The sequence below is a fragment of the Rhinolophus ferrumequinum genome, chromosome 16, assembly GCF_004115265.2.
Source record: "Rhinolophus ferrumequinum isolate MPI-CBG mRhiFer1 chromosome 16, mRhiFer1_v1.p, whole genome shotgun sequence".
NCBI lineage: Eukaryota > Metazoa > Chordata > Mammalia > Chiroptera > Rhinolophidae > Rhinolophus > Rhinolophus ferrumequinum.
Window position 1 is genome coordinate 62,128,854 of NC_046299.1, and position 23,871 is coordinate 62,152,724.

At 47.2% G+C, this 23,871-nt stretch overlaps 1 protein-coding gene across 2 annotated transcripts in view; it reads left to right on the top strand.

Moving 5' to 3' along the window:
• NPY4R2 (neuropeptide Y receptor Y4-2) overlaps positions 1-16,242 on the top strand; it is a 43,994-nt gene extending 27,752 nt beyond the window's left edge. The window contains exons 1-2 of one of the 2 annotated variants that reach the window (XM_033129838.1): positions 10,118-10,252; positions 12,620-16,242. In XM_033129838.1, the coding sequence (XP_032985729.1) occupies positions 12,660-13,787 (1,128 nt within the window). In that variant the 5' untranslated portion in view covers positions 10,118-10,252; positions 12,620-12,659 and the 3' untranslated portion in view covers positions 13,788-16,242. Of the gene's footprint in view, positions 1-10,117; positions 10,253-12,619 lie in introns of those variants that run through there. The other variant, XM_033129839.1, reaches the window with a different exon arrangement.
• Positions 16,243-23,871: the final 7,629 nt, after the last annotated feature.

Here is a 23,871-nt window from a genome sequence, read left to right on the forward strand (position 1 = left end):
GTTTTTTAAAAGGAACAACTATTTTACTGGGTTCCTGTCTATTTAAATGAAGTAGCCTAGTGCGAGCGTGATATGAGTTCTGAGATTAATTGTACATAGCTTGGAAGTGACTTAACAAAGTTGTTAGACAGAAAAGCCACTCTACCAAGTTATTTTGTTGAACAATTACCGCTGTAGGCGAATGTGGAGTAGGGAAAATTAACATTTGTAAAGGCATGGAAGGATCAATGCGTTGAACTTGAGCATCTTGAATTCTCTTTTCCACCATTTCTAACTCTTTGTTGGAGTTAGGGTACGGGGATGATTTAGTTGAGGGGGTCCCCGCAAAAGGCCAAATAATTTACTGCGAGCATAGGTGGGTATACCCAGAGTGGGACATATCCAATTAATATCTCCTAACAATTTTTGTAAATCATTTAAAGTAGATATTTGATCTCTTCTAATTTGAACTTTCTAGGGTTTAATAGACTGGCGGTCCACAATTGTTCCTAAATATTTGACCGGTGTTGTAGTTTGAATTTTATTTGGAGCAATGTAAAGTCCAGCCAAATCAAGTTGTTTTTCAAGTAATTCAAAGCATGCTGCTAAAAGCTCTGGAGAAGAAGCAGCACACAGAATATCATCCATGTAACGAATAATATAACAATCTTGGAAATTAGCTCTTACAGGTTGTAATGCTCTGGCTACAAAAAGCTGACAAATTGTAAGGCTATTAAGCATTCCTTGTGGGAGAACTTTCCATTGAAATCTCTTTATAGGTTCCTTGTTAGTAATTGAAGGAACAGAAAAAGCAAATTGACGACAATCTTGAGGATGTAAAGGGGTTGTATAGAAACAATCTTGTAAATCAATAACTATTAAAGGCCAATTTTTTGGAATCATAGAAGGTTGTGGGAACCCAGGCTGTAAAGCACCCATGGGCTCAATTATAGCATTAATAGCTCGTAGATCTGTGAGCATTCTCCATTTTCCTGATTTTTTTTTCTTAATACTAAACACAAGAGAATTCCAAGGACTAGTAGAAGGTTCTATATGATCTTGTTCTAACTGAATCTGTACTAGTTCTATTAATGCCTCTAATTTTTCCTTAGAGAGGGGCCACTATTCTATCCATAGAGGCTTATTGTTCATCCATTTAAGGGCTACCGGAGTCCATAGCTGTTTAACAGTGGCCCCTACAAAAAAGGTTTTTGTGTTTCTGTTAAATATCCCAATCCTGTTCATCCTTGTTGGGACAAGGGCTGAATTGGCTGAGTAATTCCCTGGTTAAATTTTCCTAAACCTTTTCCTGGTTGATATCCCATTTGATTCCTAATTTGTTGACTCTGAGGACTATATTGTCCAGGTGGTATCCAAATTTCTGCCTTCCATTGTGTAAGCAGATCTCGACCCCACAAATTAACTGGAATGTCTGCAACATAGGGCTGTAAAATTCCTTTTTGTCTCTCTGGCCCAAGGCAGGGAAGAATGCAGACACTTTGGCATAAACCTGAAGCTCCGCCCACCCCTACAATGTTAATATTTGGCTCTTGTACTTTGCAATTTTTTGGCCATTCCTGAGAATTTATGATTGAAATATCTGCTCCGGTATCAAGGAGACCTATAAATCTTTTACCCTGTAATTCAATTTGACACACTGGGTGAATTTCTGATATCTTTTCTGCTAGAAAAATTCCTGCCTGTCCTGTGTTTCCAAAACCTACAGTTCCTCTTTTCTGAGTTCCCTTTTTTCCTGGGAGTAAAAGTAATTGTGCAATCCGTTCTCCCTTTTTAGGGGTCCAGGGAACAGATGAAGACATTATAATTTGAATTTCTCCTTCATAACCAGAGTCAATGATACCAGTGTGAACTATAACTCCTTTGGATGTTAAACTAGAACGACCAAGGAAGAGTCCAACAGTACCTGGGGGGAATCGGCCCAAAAAGTCCAGTGGACACACGTAAAGGAGATTCTCCAGGAAGTAATAAAATGTTTTGTGCTGTACAAAGATCTACAGAAGCACTCCCTTCTGTAGCATGACTTAATTGCTGAACTGAATGTCGGGGGGAGGTACTGTCTGATAATTTTGAGGAGCAGCCTGATTCACATATGCCCCGGTTTTTGTCATTGGGGCCTGGGGCTGGCCCCACCTCCCGTTTCCCTGAATAGGGGTTCCATCCTTATGAAAAATTGATCTGCAGTCACTAGCCCAATGATTTCCTTTTTGTCATATAGGGCACAATCCAGGTAGTTTAGGTCCCGCAATAGTACTAGCACTAGACAAACGGGAATTGGTTTCAGTTTTCTTTATGCATTCTTTTCTGGTATGCCTGGCTTTCCACAATTATAGCAAGTACCAGGAAATTTATTCTGACCTATTTTGAATCCAGTCATGGCTTGGGCTAACATAGTAGCTTTAAACTGTTCAGTTCCTACACCTTGACACAAACGGATGTATCCCACAGTGTCAGTTTTTCCTTTCATATTTCCTATTGCCTTTTGACAATCTTGGTTAGCATTGTCAAATGCTACAATTTGTAAAATTATCTCAGCTGCCTGTAAATTGGTCACCTGTTTGTTGATAGCATCCTGGCAATAAATTCAGAGTATGGTTCTAGAGGACCTTGTAAGACTTTTTGAAATGACATCAGGGCTTTACCCTCCATTTCTATTTTTTCCCATGCCATTAAGCAAATTCTTTGTAATTGGTCAATAGCCTGTTCAGTCATCCCTAATTGATCCTGGATAGTTTCCCAATGACCACTCCCTAGCAATTGATCTTTGACAATATTTATTTTGTGAGCCTGATTATGTCTAGCTTGGGTTTCTGCACCATCAATCCACCAAGTTTTAAATTGTAAAAACTGGGATGAGGAAAGACAAGTTTTGGCCAGAGTGTTCCAATCTGTGAGAATTAATCGACTGCCATCAGCTGCACTCCGTATAAGACCCATGGTGTAAGAAGAAGTAGGGCCTATTGAGTCACAGCCTGTTTGAGCTCTTTTAGAAGTTTAAATGAAAATGGCTCATGTAAAAATTCTTGAACAATATTGGGGGGATCTGGATCATCGTCAGGTGTTACATGTTCACGGATGACAACAGGAAAGGTAAATGCCTCTAAATCTCCTTTTAGTCTAGCCTGCCTTATACCTTTTTCTACTGCAGACAGAGGCACGTGAGAGCCTCGTGAAGGAGGGGAAGGTGCGCGAGAGGTGGAGAGAAAAGGATTAGTACTTTTCACCAGTGGCAAGGGTGAATCTAATTTATATGCTGTAAAAGCAGGTGGTATTTATAAGTCAAAAGGAGCTGAGGGAGGAGGACAGTCCTCCGATGGTGGATATAATGACTTGGGAATTTCGGTGGTAACTTCTAGAGACACTTCTCCCTTTTCCTCAGATTTCTGTACTTTTTGTTTTTCTCCTTTATCTTCCTCATCAGTTTGTAAAGGTTCTAAAACTGACCAGATTAATTTCCATGTATCCCAGATGGTTACTGGGAAAGAAATTCCTTTATGACATAATCCACAGAGTTCCGTACCAACTTTTTCCCATGTTTTTAAATCTAACGTCCCTAATTCTGGGATCCAAGGACAATAAGTTTCTATTATTTTGAGAGGCTCCTCTAATTTCTGATCTGACACTTGAGCTCCTCCAGCCTTAAGAAGGTGTTTAAGCAAACAAATATAAGACCTATATTGGCTATTAACATTCCCCATTATGTATAGAGAAAAGGAAAGAAAGAGACTTTCGCTCCGAATGGATTCAGATGCCCCGTCTGCCGCGTCCCTCGTGGGACTTTAAGATCCATCTTTGGCTAAGGTGCACCTGTATAAACCCTGGGCCTGGTTAACGCCGTCCGCAGCTAAGTCACCGTTTTGCCTTATGACCTAGATCACGGAACCGCAGATTGGGGCCCACACAAACTCTGTAGCCGACATTGTGGAGCCAAAAAACACACACTCACACATTCACTCCTTTGCACAAAGAGAAAAATTCCCCATTTACCTTGGTTAAATTCTCTGAGAGTTACCCTACTTTCTTCCAGTAGTTGTCGTGATCTCTCCCCGGTCCCCACACCATGAAACCTCTTTGAATTTCAACTCGAAGTCGACCATCCTTCTCGAGCCCCACAAGTGAGTCCCAAAATTGGGAGCCCCAGAATTGGGGGGCCCCACGTTGGGAGCCAGATGTCATGTCCAGCAGGACGTGGGCTGTGGGGAGGGAGAAGGGCGGCGCAGGGTTGAGAAAAGACAGGAGCCAGGAATAGAATTGAAGCCCGGGCCAAGGGGAACAGTCCCAGGGACTGAACCCCGAATCGGGCCAACGTGTCGTTTTTATTGGTAACTTCTAAAGAGGTAATGATTGTTAATCTCAAGATCTGTGTGTTAGCAGCCTGCTGGCTGTCTTTCTGAAAGTTCCCATTGTGTTCCAGCCTGGAGTTTGCCTTCACACACATGCACATCTCCAAGGAATCCATTGAAGGGGAGGGACCGATGTAATTCCATCGGGTCTCAGTTTGCTGAGACTTCCCCTCAGAGGAGCTTTTCCGCTATCTCTCCATCGGGCCTCAGTTTGCTGAGGCACTCCCTTGTGAAATCCTGGGAAGAGTGCCGGGGAACAAACGGTTTGGCAGCTGTAAGGCAACACTAGAGAACAGATATAGCCTGAGAGAGAACATTGAAATTGTACTGCTATCCCTGCCATGGGAAAGCAAACTTCTGAGGGTCCTTCCTAATTGATATAAAGGGGGAAGAAGCATGAGTCAGATAAATAGCTGCATACTAAGTGCCAGGGGTGGTTAAGTTGTACTATATCACATCTGGACAAGCAGCTAAAATTGCAGTCAACACCTGATTTCTTTGATGATAATCCACCGTCATTCTCTAAGATTCAGCAACTTTCTGCTCAGGCTAAAAATGTGAGTCAAGTGAGAATGTAATAGGCGTCCCATCCCTGCAGCTTTTAAGTCTTTGATGACGTCATAGATCTCCGAAATTAATCCCAGGATGCCGTAATGCTGGTTTATTTTCTGGGGTAGGGAGAGAAAATTCCAGGCGCCTGGGCTGGCTCAACACCTTTTTCATCACATCTCTCCTTTCTTGCTTTTAATATCAGTTATGCTGGAGCATTTTAAAAATTAATTAATTTCCTCAGAGAGGGTTCATGAAAAAGGTGCTTGCAAATCTGGAGATATCATTATTCTGCACTTACATTGGATGATATTATGGTTGAGAATAGAATTTTAAGTTTAAACTATATTTCCATGAGCCCTAAAAATATATTTTCATCACGTCATAGTCTTCCATCATATTGTGTTGCTGACAAGAATGATAATGATTAATTCTTATCTTTCTTTGTGTGCCACTTTTTGCCCCCTTGTGGAGCATTTTAGAATCTTCCTTTTATCCTTGGTGTTGAGAAGTTTTACAGTGACTTGTTTAGGTGGGGAGCAGTACTCAGAGGGTCCTTTCAATCTACCTCCCTGGGAAAAACTCTTATTATTGAGAATCCCTTGTGCTGGCTACTTTCTGTTTATACCCCACACAGAACCATTCTCCACCCTTGCTCTCTGCCCCTCAGTGCCCAGGAGGCTGGATGAACCTTTGCTGGCTGGATTCCAGTTGGATGTAGTCAATGGCAGGAACTCACAGGAGGGTGGAAATGAAAGAAGGGTTGGTATACCTCTTGCTACTTCCTACTTCAATGCCGAGTCAATGGTGATGATGTCATGCATCCAGACTATGGCAGCTCATGGGGAGCCCTTCCTGAGCCACAGTCCCCTGGCTCAAATGACGTGGTTTTCTTCTCTGGTTCCTTTAGCTGTAGGGTGGTAATTGCTTTTGCTATTTTCTGGGAGCCTCGCCATTTCTTGTATTTTCTCTTAACCCTGCCCAGACCTCTGTACGTTAACCTTACCATTACTGTCTCTTCATTTGAATATCTGTGGCTGAATTCTGTTTCCTGCTTAGACTGTGACTCATATGCTATCTTTCATTTTCTAGATTCTTCCTTCCTGGAAATTTTATTAATCAGATGATGGGTCATTTGCATTCAGCATCTCTGTGTTTTATTTTTGCTCCTAGGTTTTCCATCGTTTTGTGTTTTCGCTATATATTATGAGACATTTCCTTTCCTTGTCCTGTCATCCCTTCCAATAGAACGTCTTTCAATTTCAGCAACCATATTTTTAATTTTCAAGGATCCTTTTTTGCTTTTTTGGTCTCTTGTTTTCTAGCAATCAGCACTTGTTTTATGGAATTAACAATTTAGCTATAATCTAAGGATTGATGGAAGTTTTCGATCTCTTAAAGTTCTTTTCTATTCTCTGAGTTATTTCAGTTTCTTTTGAGGTCAATTATTATTATTATTATTATTATTATTATTATTATTATTATTATTGTTATTTATTTATCTTGCCTTACCTCTTTTGTGCTGTTGATTTTCTAAATGTATGGGACTCTTTGGTTCTCCATTCATAAGAATGAGAAATGAAGTGGATGTTCCTGTATAGCTGATGAGGCTTTCCTTTGCTATGAGACTTACAGGAAAAAAGCAGGATAGCTGCCCAGGAGCTCTCTGTGTGAAGGACAAACTTGTCAGCATCCCTTTAAAATGAGCAGGTGGAGGGTCTGGGACATTTCACCGAGGGCTGGGTCTCCAGGAAAGAGTAGGAGTTTTCCAAGTGGAAGATGAGCTTAATGGGTCCAGGCTGTGGAAGAAACACCTACACAAGCCTGGATAGGCAAAAGGCAATGGTATTCCCTACAAATAAAGAGTATAAGTGGAGAAGGAGTCTGGGGGCGGCACCCTAGAAGGGCTAAAGGAGAAATAGAGTCAGACTGACTTTAGAAGCTCACCATGGCTGAGCACGTGGGGCCTGTGAGGACGGCGTTGGATTAATCTGGATGAGAAGTGTGGGTCCCGCTGGGTGGGGCTGGAGAAGTTTTAAACTAGGATTGACAGGGACTGCTCATTAGCTGTGGGATGGGGGCTCGGGGAGGCGGGCAAGCACACAGGACACAGGAATAACAGCAGCCAGGTCTCCAGGGTGTGTTTCCTGTCAGGGACGGTGCTAGGAGCTGTTCGCATCTCATCTCATGTCTCCTCACAACAGCCTCGGAGGAGGATTTTATTATTACTCCATTTTACAGGAGAGAATCTGAGGCTTGGTGAGTTGGCTCCCAAGCTCAGCTTGTTACCACTCACCATACTGGCTTGCATGTAGTGAAAGTAACAGTCAGTTGCCAGAAAGGGAGCATTGGGGTTCATCCTCATTTCCTGACCCTTAGCTTTCTCATCAGGCCATCGAGCATACTGACCCTGCAATGGATTGACAGGGCAAATTGTAAGCTGTTGAGGGCCAAATAAGCCTGAGGGATTAGTGCTCCCATTTGACTCCAAGGTGATCCATGTGGAACATTCCCAGGAGGGTGGGAAGTGAGGTCCATCACTAAGCTATTAAGGAGGGTCAATGTCTAGGAGGTCAGACAAAGCCCCACTTTTATGGCGCAGGGAAAACTTACTGAGCCACTTCTCCAGAAACTGTGGAATGCAGCCCGGTCAGCTGGCAGGACCTCCCATGTTGAGGCCCTGGCCTCTGATTGGATCCAGTGAGTGGGGAAGTACAGCTCCCAGCTTCTTGCTTGTGGGCTCTGCTTCTTTGGGGAGCCTCTGATGCTCCAGTTGTGCTTGGTGCGGGGCTCTACTGACACCAGGGGGTGCTGTTTCCTTCCCCAGCAGATGCAAAAGGTCTGACGTATCTTCTGTGGTGTTGATTTAACTAGGAATGGGTGCTGTGAGCAGCTCCCTTCCCCTCTCAGGGGTGCTATGGTGCTGGAGAAGTTTGGACTTTGGATTCAATTCTCAGCTCACTATGTGCAAGTTGGGTGACTGAGACAAGTCCCTCTACTTCTTCAAGCCTCAGTTTTCTCAACTGCAAAATGGGATGATCACACCTCACCAGGTGGGTGTGAAGATGGAATAAGAACAGGTGCTTCTGCCTGGCATGGAAGCTGTTCACTACACTCACTACTCTCTCAGCTCCTCAGCTGTGCTCTGACCCACGGAATTAGGGCTTAGGCCCGTGAGTCCCGGGCAGCGGTTCTCAAACATGTCCATGTGGCAGCCTGCCTCATAGGGCTCATCAGCAAGACCTCAGGCTGCATGCAGAGTTGGCCCACAAGGAGCAGGTGACGATGTCTGAGTTCTTGTTTGCACAGAGGACAGGTATCTACAATTGAGTGGTTTCTGGACAGGAATTATTCTCCTCTTTAGACTCCAGGAAGCCATCATTACAATTAGGTCCTATTAAATGCATTCCTTCCTTTGTCGGCTGCTGCCACTGCATGTGAACCCGTGCTGGGCTTTGGAGGTAGACCAGAATGGTGCCCTAGACATGAGGGTATGGAGACAAGGATGCTTGTGCAAACACACAACCAGGCTGCACCCCTCTGTCTCTGCCATAGAGCACAGACGGCTGCAGGAATGTGTCATGGCATAGGGGACATGGACCTGGGGCACGAAGGAGTCTTCTAGGCAGTCAAGGCAGGGAGGAGAGTGGTTCCTAAAGGAGGAAGAGCAGGTGCCACCCCAGGGGCCAGTGAGCAGAGTCTTGGGGTTTGGCAGGCTGGATCTGAGCATTTCTTAGCTGGTGACTTTGGAGAAGTTGCTCAATCTTTGAGTGTCACTTGGCTTCAGCAGTAAAACAGGAAGTAAAATGCCAACCTCTTGGAGCTGTGGTGATGATCAAATAGGGTAATGTCTGTAGAGTCCACACGTACCATGAATGGCAGACGATTCTGAAGAGAGCCATTGTCCACAACTCCAGGGCCACGAATGGTGCCTCTGGGGTTATTCGGCATGGGTAGAGAGTGACTGGGAGGTCTGGGCCACGTCCTGTGGCTCACGGGGAACCACAGAAGGTCCCCCCACCAACTTAATTGATGTATAATTGATATTATGTAAGTTTAAGGTGTAGACGTGTTGGTTTGATACATTTATGTAGTGTAAAATGATTACCTCCTAGCTTTAGCTAACACCTCCATCCTGTCACATAATTTCCTTTTTTTTTCTTTTTGGTGAGAACATTTAAGATCGACTCTCTTAGCAACTTGCAAGTACCTAATACAGTATTATTAGCTATAATCACCATGCTGTACGTTAGATCCCCAGCATTTGTTAATTTTATAACTGGAAGTTGGTATCCTTTGACCAATATTGCTCCATTTCCCCCATACCACAGCCCCTGGTAACCACTGCTCTTCTGTTTCTGTAAGTTCAAGCCACGGAGATTTTACAGGAGAGTTGTGCATGTCCAAGAATTAGGAAGTGCCCTTGAAGCAGATCTGTTACTTTCAGGAGGTCCTCCAAGCACATGTGTGATTTTACAATCCTTGGGGCCTCATGGCCTCCCTGGGAGGGAAAATTCTAATTTAAAATAGGAGCAGCCCTTAATAACAAGGGATATTCCATTTCAGCCAAGTCCTGTGTCACCTGGGCTCCAATGCAGAAGTACTTTGTCATTTAACTCTCTTTGCAACAACCTTGGAGGCCCTTCCAGGATCGACCTGGCCTTTCCTGACTGTCCCACTCACACCTCTGGAAGCCCTCTTGCTGACTTTCTCCAGCCACACTGCCCTCCCATGGTCTCCGGAGGCCAAATGCCTCTAGCCTTAGGGTCTTTGCTTTGCCGTGCCTGGACCATCCACCTAAAGCTGACCCATTTCCCTACAGCCTCTCGCTCTCTGCAATGATGTATTCACTTGTTTACTTGTCCCTTGTCTGTCTTCTCCCTCACAGATGGGAGCTCCAAGATGACACAAGCACATTGACCCTGTCTAGTTCAGTTCTGTGTGCCCAGCAAGGGAGCCAGACTCATAGGTGGCCTGCAATTCATATTTATGAACCAGTTTATGAAAGGCAGGTCTTCTTTGGTCCATTTCATGGATGAGGAAACTGAGGGGGGAGAGAGAGAGAGAGGAGAGGAGAGGAGAAAGAGACAGGGAGAGACAGAGAGAGAGAGAGAGAGAGAGAGAGAGAGAGAGAGAGAGAGAGAGAGAGAGAGAGAGAGATCCAGTCTGCTGGCCTGCAGCTCCAGGCGGATGGTGTGGGCTGGCTCCCTGGGCAGGCGGCTGGGTCCCCAGGCAGCCAAGCGTCCTCGTGGGCGGGCAGGCGGCGAGGGCGGCGGCAGCGCAGGAGGGAGCCCAGCGGGCAGCCAGAGAACAGGCAGGGCGGCTCCGCTTCACATACAGAGTGCCGTGGGCCCCCGGAGCAGGTGAGCGGCGTGGGCCCTGCAGCGTGCCCATTGGGTCCCGGGGCCAAGGGGATGCGGATTCGGGTCGGACACCCGCCTCCCCCACCCCGCCCCGCTGGGAAGCTTTGCGCGCCGCTTGCCGCCAGGCGATTAGAGATGGGGCACGGGATGGGCTTCCCAGAGCCTGCGGCTCAGAGTAGCACAACCGGGGCTGGGGGTGCGGGGGGCACCCGCCTCTCATGTAGACTTGGACTCCCGCAACCTCAGTGTCCTTACCTGAAACTTGGGTGGCAGGGCACCTCACCCTGTGAGTTGCGAGTAAAGAGGAGGTAAGGGGTGCATGGAATGTGTCTGGGCACCGCGGGCATTAAGACAGGAGCCGTTTGCTGAAATTTCAGGAAAGAAAGCAGATGTCCTTCTCTCCATTCTTACCTGATTGGGAGATTGATAATATTTGTATTATTTGTTAGTGTTCCTGTGACTGGTGGGGAAGGCAGGCTGCAGTGGAGGTGTTCCCCCAGCGTTTCAGGTGTTCCCACCTTGTCTTGAGAGCTGCCTGGCAACAAGTTCTGGTCCTCACAGGCATTCCGTTCATAGTGGTTTTGGTGATGGCAGTGTGACTTTGAGGTGTATCTGCAGTCCTCGTGGTCACTTCCTCTGGTCTGGGAGGGACATGGCTGTACATGCTGTCTTTGCAGCCCTGTTTGTAGCGTGGGGCTTGGCACATGCTTATTGAGCGGATGAATGTGTGAAGTTGGGGGGACTTTCTGGAGCCCTGCCCGTCTGGTCACTCTGCTCTGATCAGGCTGCAGTCGGCCAGTTTGGAATCCCGTGTGTGGCTTCCCGTCATTGACCCAGTCTTGGATGGTGGTCAACCAGAGCCTTGGGTTTTTTTTGCTGCTTTGGGCACAATGCATCCCCCACTGTTTCAGGCAGTTGTGGCCATTTTTTGACTTAAATACCGGACCTTTCTTCTGCCTCTGGTGTATTTCATTTTGTCACATTCATTTCCAAATGGCCCTTTTTGCCAGATGACTGTGGTGCCAGAAAAATCCTCTTGCTTATGAGATTCACTAAGCAAAATCATCGGACTGTAAAACTGCAGTGGACTTCATGCCTTGATCTTGTAAATCATCAAATGAGACTCATCTTTATAAACCAGATCAAATGCACAGTGACATTTCCTCATATGACAGCTGACAAATAGATTTTACTGATCTCTGCTTAATTTTGGCCATACTCTAACAACTGCTTCTCTGACCATTATATGGGACTTAAAGAATATCTGAAATAGGGTATTCTTCTGTAAACAGTGTTTATCAAAATGGTCCATCAGTGTGACGTGGGCCACTTGTTAAAACAGAGGTTCCTAGGCTCCATCCTACACTCACTTCACTGCATCTCCTGGTGAGAGGCTCTGGAATCTGCATTTTGACGTGCTCCTGGAGTGATTCTGGTGGCCCCGGGGGTTGAGCGCTGCTTGTGGGATTAATGATGACTAGAGGACTCACGAGAAAGGTGAGTCCCAACGGTGTGTGTAATGACATGGTAGCTCTCCATGTCAAAATATCTGTCGTTGGTATTACCACCTGGAGTCTCTAGAGTCCAAACTCCAATTTAGTCTTGGCAGAGGGTCCGTTATGTTGAGAAGGCACCAGAGAAAAAGGGACAGGCTGTGTCAGGGCATGGAGGTGTGGACCAGGCTGGTGTGTTTGGGAACTGCAAGCTGTTTCAGGTGACTAAAGCATAGGCACGGAGAGGGCTTATAGGGAGGATGGTGGACATCCCCTGAAGTTGGCCAGGCACGTGTGTACACATAGTGGGCAAGAGGAGAGAGCTGGTATGCTGATGACCCAGTTTTTGCATACCTGGCAAGCTTCACCTTTGCCATGTGTCACCTGAGGAACAAGGCTGGTGGTGCAAGTGGTGGCTGAGACCAGGAGGGTTTACTGTGTGTCAGGTCCCAGGGTTTTGGTTCTATCCTTAAGGGCATGGTATGCCATGGAAAGACCAGAGCACGTGATGGCATTTGCTTCTGTGTCTATTTGGATAAAATGTGACAAGGGATTTCTATGCTACCTGAACAACTCCGTTCCTGAATTTGCATACAACAATCTAACTTCTTTATCATCAAAACTGCATCAAGCTCTGAGGTCAGGGGGAACTTTTGAAGCAAGTTCTGGCATCAGACAGACCTGGGTTTGAATTTGGGTCCCATTACTTATTAGCTGTGTGACTATGGGCAAGTTGTTTTTACATCTCTGAGTCTCAGGTCCTATAATCCCAGCCTTGGGGTTGAAGAAGTCATGAACATCTCTATCTGGACCCCACTTCTCCCTGGTTTACACCCAGGGGGCACGATCCCTGAGTTGTTTCTTTGCTTTGCAGGTGTCATCACTGAATCCCCTGGAATCTTCCCACATGCACCATGAACATCTCTCACTTCCTGTCCATGCTGCTCCCAGGAACCTTGCAAGGTCAAAACAGGAGCCTGCCAGAGGGCATCGTGTACAACTTCTCTGATCACTGCCAGGATTCTGCAGACCCGATGGTCTTCATTGTTACCACCTATAGCATCGAGACCATTGTGGGGGTCCTGGGCAACCTCTGCCTCATATGTGTGACCATTAGGCACAAGGAGAAGGCCAATGTGACCAACCTGCTCATCGCCAACCTGGCCTTCTCTGACTTCCTCATGTGCCTCATCTGCCAGCCGCTCACAGCCATCTACACCATCATGGACTACTGGGTCTTTGGCGAGGCCCTTTGCAAGATGTCGGCCTTCATCCAGTGTATGTCAGTGACAGTCTCTATCCTCTCACTTGTCCTTGTCGCCTTGGAGAGGCATCAGCTCATCATCCACCCAACAGGCTGGAAGCCCAGCATCTCCCAGGCCTACCTTGGGATTGCGGTCATCTGGCTCATTGCCTGTTTCCTCTCCCTGCCCTTCCTGGCCAACAGCGTCCTGGAGAATGTCTTCCACAAGAACCATTCCAAGGCTCTGGAATTCCTGGCAGATAAGGTGGTCTGTACCGAGTCCTGGCCGCTGGACCACCACCGTGTTATCTATACCACCTTGCTGCTGCTCTTCCAGTACTGCATCCCACTGGCCTTCATCTTGGTCTGCTATGTACGCATCTACCGGCGCCTACGGAAGCAGGGGCAGCTGTTCCGCAAGGGCACCTACAGCGCGCAGGCTCACCAGATGAGGCGGATCAACGGCATCCTTGTGGCCATGGTGGCTGCCTTTGCCCTGCTCTGGCTGCCCCTGCATGTGTTCAACAGCCTGGAGGACTGGTACCACGAGGCCATTCCTGTTTGTCACGGCAACCTCATCTTCTTGCTGTGCCACCTGCTCGCCATGGCCTCCACCTGTATCAACCCTTTCATCTATGGTTTTCTTAACACCAACTTTAAGAAGGAAGTCAAGGCCCTGGTGCTGACTTGCCAGCAGAGCACCCCCGTGGAGGAGGATGAACATCTGCCCCTGTCCACAGTGCACACGGAAATCTCCAAAGGATCCCTGAAACTCAGTAGCAGGTCCCACCCCATTTAGCCAGGTCCAGGGCTTTTCCCTACCCTGCCCATCGCCAGGCTCTTTCACTTAGCTAAGTGGGCACGGGGCAAGCTGAGGGTGGCACTCCATCATTACTGGCTTTCTAGGGTCCAGATAGGCAGGCAAGAGCTCGTTTCCACATCTATTTGCAATGTGAAGCTTGACATTCAGACGGTTCAGCTATTTGTTTCTGGGGGGATTCTGAGTCTGGATTTTGCGGGTCACAGTATACCTCAGAGCTTGAGCAGATGCCAGAGCCGGAGATAGTCTGCTAGTAGCAGGCAGGGTTCATTCTGGTAACTCAGCAACAGATGCCTAGCCTGCAACCCCAGGGGTTTTACCTCTACCAATGAGGCTGCAAGGTCACTGTGAGGTGAGGGAAGGAGCACGTGGAGTCAGAGCTTTGGACCTCGGTCAGCCCCTCACTTCTGTGAGAGATGATGTTTGAGGATGGACTTCGTAAGTGATAACAAATTCTGTGGAGGCAAGACAGTGGAATTTCTGTTCTCTGCTTAGCACATCCAGCTGCGGAGAATGGATCCCGGTGGCTTTGGGTCCTCACACTCCTCTGCAGTAGGAAAATCAGCCCTGAGCAGCAGGAATTCCAGGATTCACATCCTACTCCATCCCTTTTTTCTTTCACTGCGTTTGCCACCTTGTGTGGAAATACGCCTGCAAGTGTTTGCTACTGAGGGTGACATATGTATTGTCATAGAGCTTGTGTCCTCTTTGCCTCAGACAGAAAGCTTTGCCACGGTAGGCTGTGGGAAAGGTGCTCCTGCTGAGTGCATAGCCAAGGGCAGGTGCCCCGTGCCAGCTCCAGGATGGGAAGGGCTCAGGCTGCTGCAGCCACACTGCATCGCTTGCTCTTCCTTGCCTCCCCGGACCTCTCCTAATAAGGTAGCTGGCTAGGGACTCTGTGACTCTTCCCAGTCTCAACCCACTGCCAAAGCCTACAGTACAGGCTGTGACCCCAGCCTCCTTCATTCTACACTCTGACCACTGAACTCACTTTCCCTAGGGGACATGCCATGATTCTTCCAAAGCTTCTACATGACTTTGGGCCCCCCAATAGCCTTCAGTAGTGGCAGGGGCAGGGAATTGTTGGAGTTTAGATTAATGCGGCACTGGCTGGAAGGAGCAGGGGTCCCCCTTCCTCCAGTCAGCCAGGGAAAATGGAGAAAAGGCTACAATGTGTGTGACTATCTCACCGTGGAGGTCATAGCCCAGTCTTCTGGATGCTGAGCCAGATCCAAGGCTTCATCTGTGTGTAGACAAGACAGCTTGTCCTTGCAGGGAAGGAAATGTCAAGACTGCTCACCTTGGATTGGCTGTCCAGGCCTGGCTCTGCCTACTCAGACTCACACAACCTCCAGCAGAGTGGACCCACCAGTACTTCCCCAGGCAGGGTATTCAGGTGTCCAGGACCCTGGAGGGGCCTCGCTGTGAGGTTCGTGGGCCTGGCTTTACACGGGGGATCTGGCAAAAGGCCAGGCAGCAGGAGAGTCAATAGCCATGTCTGATTGTCACTCTGGCCTGGCCCCTGACCAAGAATTTGTGTAGCCGACACCCAAGACAAGTGTTCTTTGAGCCACCAGCTCCCTTCCTGGAGTTATTTGTTTTGTTCCATGTTTTGGTCACATCTCTCATTCTGTTACTTTGAGTCACTTTCTTGGATGCAGCTTGTGCTTATCTTGGTGCCATCTGCTGCTGGCTGATTCAGGTAACCACCTTCCAGCAAAGCTCAGGCCCTGGGATCCTTTCCAGCAAGATGTCATTCACCAAGCTCCCCAAGGAATTGGGGGCTTCAGGCCCCTCCAGATCCCATGCAATTGCCTAGAGTTTGCTTCACATCACTCCTTTTAGTGGTGTCAAGACGCTTGAGGACAAGCATACTTTAGGGTGCTGGCAAGCTTGAGGAACAGGGGACCAGGCTGTTCATCTGGTGAAGGAGCTGGCATTAGGGGTAGTGGGTGGGACCCTCCCTGAGCATCTTCTGTGCTCCCCTCACATTGCTAAGGTTGACACAGCCTGCCTGGGTGGCTGTCTCTTGTTCCTGGTTCCTAATGATCCTTGGGATTGCCTAGTTCCCAGCACCCTGGGAACTTGCCACTCAAAGTGTCATCAGAAGACCAGAAGCTTCAGCATCACCTGGAGCTTGTTAGACATGCAGAATCTCTGTTCCCACCCCAGAATGTTTCAATTGGAATTCGCATTTTATCAAGATCTCCAAGTTAATGGTGTACACATTCAAGTTTGAGAAGCTCTGCTCTAGGAAACAGATTACCCTGGAGCTTGGAGCTACTTGTTGAGCGCCTGTAGACACCCACTGTGGGATCTGGAGGGGACCTTTTGGAATCCTAGTTCCTAAGGCTTTAAATTGGTATTGCTGAAAAGGTGGATTCAGTTTTGGTTGTTTGTCTATTCTCTGGCCATATGAGGACATATTTCTTCTGCAAACTTTTCATTCCTTCAATAAATATTTGCCAAATGAACAGTTTGCCTAGTTGCCTTCTTATGAACATACCCCTCTGAATTCTGCTCTGTTTCACCTAAACTGTATCATCAAGTTTTCCATCTCACTGGATATTATTTTTGACTCTTTATTACTATTAAGAGTTTAGAAAATGCTGCAGTGAAAGCTGGTTCTTCTGAACAGAATCTCTCTCGTTTCCAGAGGAGCCTTCGCTAGCCCAGCTAGTGGACTGGTCCCTGATTGTAGTGAGAAGAGCAGCAGCGCTGGAATTGGAGAGACTCACACCCAGGGTTCTTGGGAACCCTTAGTGGGTGCAAAGCCTTATCAAATCCTGGCTGTGTGAGTTTAAATCTTGTCTAACTCTAGCATTTCCTTTTTTAAGAAATGACCTTGACTTGTTTTTTCCATTATAAAAGTAACCATATTCATTCTTGAATATATACGAAATATACAAAAATAAAATAAGAAATCATGTTCCACCACCCAAACATAATCACTATTTATATTTTGGGGAGCTATTTCTTTAGTTTTTATACATTTAGAATGTTAAATTTTATTATTATTTTTCACATGTTTGAGCTCATACTGTGAGTGTATGCATATTTATATATAATATTTAAGGACTATTTTATATCTTTTTTTGCTTAAACTTATAAGACTTTTTATTCATTCAACAAGTATGTCAGACACATGGTAGATGCTGGAGAGACAGTGGTAAATCAAATATACACTGTTCCTCTCCTCATGGAGCTTATAGTCCAGTGACTAAATCCATCCGTGTCCTTAATCATCACCTATTGTGGCGTATTTAAATGTTTCTAGACCTATTATATATAGTTCTGTGATGAGCTTCTATGCAGAAAACTTTTTCTGTATTGGGATTATTTCCTTAGGAGATTCCCAGAAGTGGAATTAATGGGTTAAAGGGCACGGATGTTTCTCAAGGCTCTTGATGTGTGATGCTAAACATTTCCAAAGAGGCTGGAATGATTTGCACTCCCTGACGAGTGCCAGTTTCACTGTGCCTTGGCCACTGTTAGGAATTGCCATTAACGAGAAGACCTCCATTGTTCACTAGGTCCCGTCCCCTCTCATCTACTCATGAACGTCATTCCAGCGTCATCAGTTTTCTCGGCTCTCCTTTATACAAAACTCCAAAGGCTCGTCTAATCTTGAAGTTCTCTTTTCTTTCCTTCCAAGCTCTTTTGTACTCACCTGTCCATTTAAATAGCCCTTGCCAAAGTCGCAGTGACCATGTTACCAAATCCCGTGGTCAGTTCTCAGTCTCGTCTTATATGACAATTAGTGACATTTGGCAGTTAGTAAATCCCTTCTCCTTGAAACTGTTTATGCTTGTGGCTTTTTTCAGAACACTACACTCATGGTTCTCTCCACCTCCTTCTCACAATCCTTTCTTGGACTCTCGTCTCCCTGACCTTGGATCATTGGTATGTCCCCAGGAAGCCATGAAGGCCCATTTGCTCTCATTTCCTAGGTTGGCTCATCCAGTCTTCAACACAACTGAATGTTTAACTGTCTAATGCTCCCAAATGTGAATGTCCAGTCTGGAATTCTCCCTGTTCTGCGGATTTGTATATGTGGCCACTGCTTTGTGTGTACTGGGCATCCAATCGTCATCTCAAACTTGGCATGTTCCAAAGCAGACTTCTGATTTACCTCCCCACCTCTTCTTTCTCAGTCCCCCTCTTTCATTAAATGAAGTGCCCTCTTTTCATTTGCTTGGGCCACAGTCTTTGGGATCTACCTTCTGTTCACAACCCACATCTAATTCATCAGCAAGTTCTGTAAGCTCCACCTTTAAAATGTTTTCAGAATGACAACTTCTTACCTCCCCTGGCTCTGCCACCTGGTCCAAGCCACTATCCTCTCTACCAAGATTATTGCAGTGGCTTCCTCTCTGTTCTCTCAGTAGAGATCCACTGAAGCCTGAGTCAGATCCTTCCATACGTCTGGTCAAAGCCTGGCATTAGCTTTCTGACACTCAGAGCAAAATTCACTGTCCACAGCCAGCCCAAGCTGACTGTCTCCCTCTCTCTGACCTCACTTCTTACCACCTTTCCCCTCACCCATCCCCTTCAGCAGTGCTGGCCTCTCTGCTGTCCCTTGAATACTCTAAGATTGCTCCTGCCTCAGCCCTTTGTACCTCCCACTCTGGCTGTTTGGAATGCTACCTCTGCTATCAATATTTTCACTCCCTTCCTCCCTTCACCTAAGTGAGCCTTTATCGGATGATTACTCCCTCAACCAGGCTATAATACCCCCGCGCCCCCATACTCTGCATTCCTAGTTTGTGCCATAGGACTTAGCAACATATGACATGGTCACACACACCGACTTACTTCCCTATCAAGCATCTCACTACCTCTTCAGAAGGTAAACCCCCGAAGGCAGGGACCTTGTTTGTTTTTTTCACTGTCTGCCTCTCAGAGTGCCTGCATATCTGTAGAGGAAATGCATGTAACAACTTTCACAGGAGATCAGATATCTCAAGCTCTTGTTTGTGGAGTGCGGGCGTTTGGTTGTGTAGGATGTGGGCCTCAGGTTTCACAGCCATTGGGAGCTGACTGTGTGATCCCCAGAGCACCCACTGCATCTTCGTTTCTGATTCTTCACCTAGTGATACTGACTGTAATGTATTTAGTGTCCCAAACACTGTGCTGGACATTTCATATCATTCATTGTCTCATTTCAACCCTAAGATGGGGCAGATGAAGAAACTGAGGCTTAGAGAGGAGAAAGACTACGCAAGTTTTCAAAAAGAGCTAGATTTGACACCTAATCTGATGGATTCCAAAATCCAGGACTTGGACTGTTGGAAAGAAGGTTGTAAGAAACATGAAAAACGGTTGACCAGATGACCTCCGAGCTGTCCTCCAGCTTTTAGCTGGGGAGTTTGAACTTTACAGGCAATGGAGGCACTGAAGGGTTTTGAGCAGGGGAATGGGATGGTTAGCTTATATTTAGGCAGAGTAAGTGGCTGACTTGGCCTGGGTTCCCCTAAAAGCAGAAGCTGAGGTAGAGGCTTATGGGCTTTTCCTTTCTTAGAGAATGCAATCCCGGGGAACAGATTGAAGAACTGGGGGAACGAGACAGGGAAGGACAGAGAGCTAGTTTGAAGATGTGTGATTGAGCTGGATGCGTTTAAGAGGCATCTGGTTACTCGATCTTGTGTGTAAATATCTCAGGTCAGTCTGCCTGGAAGGAGAAAAAGGAAGCATTTATCCATTGGCTCCTGTATTCCACTTCTCAAAGGTTCACCCCACGGGCTTATGCACTCACAGACATTGAACACACCTTCACATGAACAGTGCAGCTCCGAGGAGAGACAAGAAGATGTGTCATGAGGACATGAGGGGAGTGGCATCAGTTTGCACTTGTGGAAGGCTGGTCAAAGCCTTGCTGAGCTGGAAGCTTCAGGGGTCACTGGTCCAAAACAGCAGGTGAAGACGAGAGGATCTGAAGTAAGGCATATGCAGCCTCTTATGTGAGGCAGAGCTGGAACTGGGATGGGAGGTGTTATGGGTTGAATTGTGTCTCTTACAAAAACAAATTTATATGTTGAAATCCTAACACCTTACTTGGAATGTTACCTTATTTGGAAATAGGAGCATTGCAGATGTAATCAGTTAAGATGAAGTTATACTGGAATACGGTGGGCCCCTAATCCAGTATGACTCATGTCCTTATGAAAAGAGGAAAATTGGACACACACACACACACACACACACACGGAGAATGCTGTGTGAAAATAAAGGCAGAGATCTGGGTGATACTTCTATATGCCAAGGGAGGCCAGAGATTGCAGGCACACCACCAGAAGCTAGGGGAGAGGCAGGGACAGATTATCCCTCACAACCCTCAGAAGGAACCAACCCTGCTAGCACGTTGGTTTTGGACTTCCAGCCTCCAGAAATTTGAGACAATAGATTTCTGTTGTTAAATTTGTGATACTTTGTCATGACAGCCCCAGCAGACTAACATAGGAGATACGATTGAAGGCAGGAAGATCTATCCATATGAGCGGTGTGACAGTCAGGTTCTCAGTTGTAGAGACAGACCCCAACTCAAACTTTTAATGGTGCAATAGGGAATTTATAGACTCATTTAACGGGGTGGTCCAAAGGTAGTTCGTTGGCATTAGCCTGGATTCAGGGGTTCAAACAATAACATCAGGGCTCTTTTTCCTTGTCCCCTTGTCTCCACCACTCTCTCTAATCCCTTGAATCTGCTGATCTCTTCATGGATTCAAACTCTCCACATGCGACAGTAAGAGGTCACACAGCTCCCGCCTTACTTTGGTCCTCACAAGCCTGGGAAGGAGCATAGCTTTCTCTCTGTGCCTGGTCAGAACTCTGGGGAGGGTTCTGATAGCTCAGGCCTGAGCCTTGACCATGCCAGTTGCTAGAACATTGTCTTCACCCAGCCTGGGTCCCTGGATCAGGGTGGTGGGGTCAGCGCCACTTGTATCACATGGATGTGACAGGATTATCACGGCGGGGAGGGGATAGAGGGAGTCCCCCAGAGGAAGTGATGCCAGGCAGGCAAAAACACAGAAGCAGAAGTGGACTTAGAGAGGAGAGAATGGATTGGAAAGATATTTAGGTGTCGAATGGATGGGATGACTTGGGTGTGGGAGGGAGAAGGATGATTCCGGGGTTCTAGAGTTAGGAAAGGGAGTGGGTGTCTGTTCTGGTTCATTTAGTGAGATAGAGCAGGGTTTCCTTCGAGTGTGTGTAGGGGGTGAAGAAGGGGGTGGGTAGTTTGTCTTTGATCATGTGGTGTTTGAGGCACTCTTGGGCATGTAGATAGACTGTCAGATACTTGAATTTGGAGCTCTGGGGAGAGCTTTGGCCAAGGCCTCACTAAGCTGTGCTGAGGGCAGGGCTGGGATGCAGCCAGACTGGAAGGTGGGCTGATCTGAAGCTGGGCACGGGCCAAAGGAAGTTCAGTTTCCCAGAACTGAGTCTGGTGATAGGACGCTGAGCTCAGCAAACAAGCTGGGGTCCTGGGACACGGGTAGGCAGTGTCCAGCCAAGAGGCCCTGGTGGACAGGGTGGAGTAAGCCAGGCATAGGAGCTATTTCCCCAGAGCTGAACTTAGAGATGACACAAGGTAAATTGCCCTTCACCTGATTTGTGTGGCCTTACTTCTTTAGAGAATCAAGGACGCCTTCAAGGTCAAGCTGCTTGGCTGAAGTTGGGAGTTGTTGCTGTGACTTACTGCTTTGCAGGGATACAATGACGCTGCAGAAAATGCTGAAAAGACCCGAAAGATCCTCAAAGAAATCTTGGATTCTTACACCTGCTGAGAGATAGTCTGGCGGTGGAGGAATGAGCAGAGCTGTCATCTCTGTCTTAAAGTGGGTGGACAGACGGCCTGTAGTGACAAGGTCCTTGGCCTGGACCAATGGTGGGACTTCTTCCCAGAGTATCTCTTTAAGATTTTGATACATCTTACAACTGCTGCAAATCTACAGACATAAACCAGACTGGGGATCCTGGGTCTTGAGAAGACACCGGGAACGGGTTTGAAGAACATTTTAAGGTGCCTTCTTAGCCAACAGCAGCCAAGCACTTCCTATTTGGGCATCTGAGCAGGCACCTGCAGGGTGAACTTGCTCATGAACCACAAAGCAAGAGGGTGCTTGTGAATATGGTTGTATAATTGTGGCCCTTGAGGGTTCTAGTTGTTTAAATGTCACCATTTATTTGAAACTGATTCCCATCTGACTCTGAAAACAGTTTATCAGTACAGTTGGGTACCAGCACAAAGCTCTCTTAAAATACATTTCCTTTCATTCATAAAGCTAGTAATGGGGCATTTGATTAATCAGTCTTTCAACTGCCAAGGAAACCACACTGAAAATAGGGCATGCATTCAGAACAAAGAACTTGAACTCACTGGTGAAAACCCTGTGATAACCGTATCTCCCTCACCAGATAGCGTGCTCTGTGACAGCAAGCAGCCTGTTGCCACCTTGTAAATATCATTTGCAGCCCCTTATGGGTTCTATGACTCTGAGGTCTGAGGGGTGGGAGGGGACGTGGTGGTGGGGCAGGTGGGTCATAGATCTACAAAGGATTTCCCAAAGACAGACTTCTTTTCCTCCCTTTTCTCTTACAGACCCACCTCCCTGTTCAGCTTACATACGTGGAACAAGTAGGAGACTTGTGCCTTAACTGGCCAGGTGTGAGCACAAGTCTTTTCCCCAGGTTCCTGGATGCTTGCTGTGTTCTGCCAGTTGGCGGGGGGTCGGGCGGGGGGGCTCGGTCACAACCTGGTCGAGGGAATACTGAAGATTCTCATCAGTATATTTAGCTATTCAGGCATAATGGCCTTCACCACCTTTTATCAAGCACATAGCTGTAAAACAGTTAAATGTAACATGGTTTATATAAGGTAGTGGGTGTTTCACCATCTGTGAGATCTGTGGTCTATGGCTGTGGGCAGGGCAGGAAGGCCTGGAGCCTGACCTCTGGGGAAGGGATGTATGCAGCTGGTGCACTTCACCTGCATTCATTGGCACCTTCTCTGCAGAAGGCATGACTGATATACCTCCAGATGGACAGGTATAAAAACAACTGCCATGTGCAATGATAAGTGCAATCAGGGCAAGGAGGAGCTGTCAGTCATTCTCCAAGAGGGCATTTGGGAGGAGGTGTCTGTGAGCTCACCCGCCCGGCAGGATGGGAAAAGGCTCACATTGTAGTGAGCAACGGTGGGAGGCAGCAGATCCAGTGCATTTGGGGGTGGGGCTGCTGAGGGCAAGCCTGGATGGAGAGGTGAGATGGATGTGGAAGGCCTCGCGTCCCAGGCTGAGCTGGCTTTTCCTTAAAATTTTTTTTAAATAAATTTTTTATTGGGGAATATTGGGGAACACTGTGTTTCTCCAGGGCCCATCAGCTCCAAGTCGTTGTCCTTCAATCTAGTTGTGGAGGGCGCAGCCCAGCTCCAAGTCCAGTTGCTGTTTTTCTATCTTTAGTAGCAGGGGCACAGCCCATCATGCCACGCGGGGATTGAACCGGCAGCCCTGTTGTTCAGAGCTTACGCTCTAACCAACTGAGCCATCCGGCCGCCCCCCAGGCTGAGCTGTTTGACTATGTTAGGCCGGTGAGGGGAAGTCACTAAGGGCTCTCAGTGGGGGGGTGCTATGGCTAAGTTTGAGGTTAGGAAAGCTGCCTTTGGCTGCCGTGTGCAGAAGGGGTTTGTGGTGATAACTAAAGTGTTCAGCTGATTTCTACTGTAGCGATTCTCTGTAGGCTGGCCTCACAGGGAAGCTGGTTTCCTGCAGAGCTTCAAGGAAGCTGGCTGTAGCTAAATCCTGAAGACTATCAATCTTAGGGAACACTGCCATGTCATAAGCTGGAATCCTAACCCTTGACCACGCCAGTCAAGACTGCTGCTCCCCAACTGTAAATGCTGACCTGGAAGAGCAGGGCAGATGGCCAGAGGTCTGCCACACCACATGATAGTATCCCGAGTCCCGATCCCACCAGGAGAGGGGCCGGTGCCTCCCTGATCATACAAGCCCAAGGTTCGGGTCCCTCTCTTGGAGTCTGACAGCAGCCCAGCTAGAGCCCCATGCAT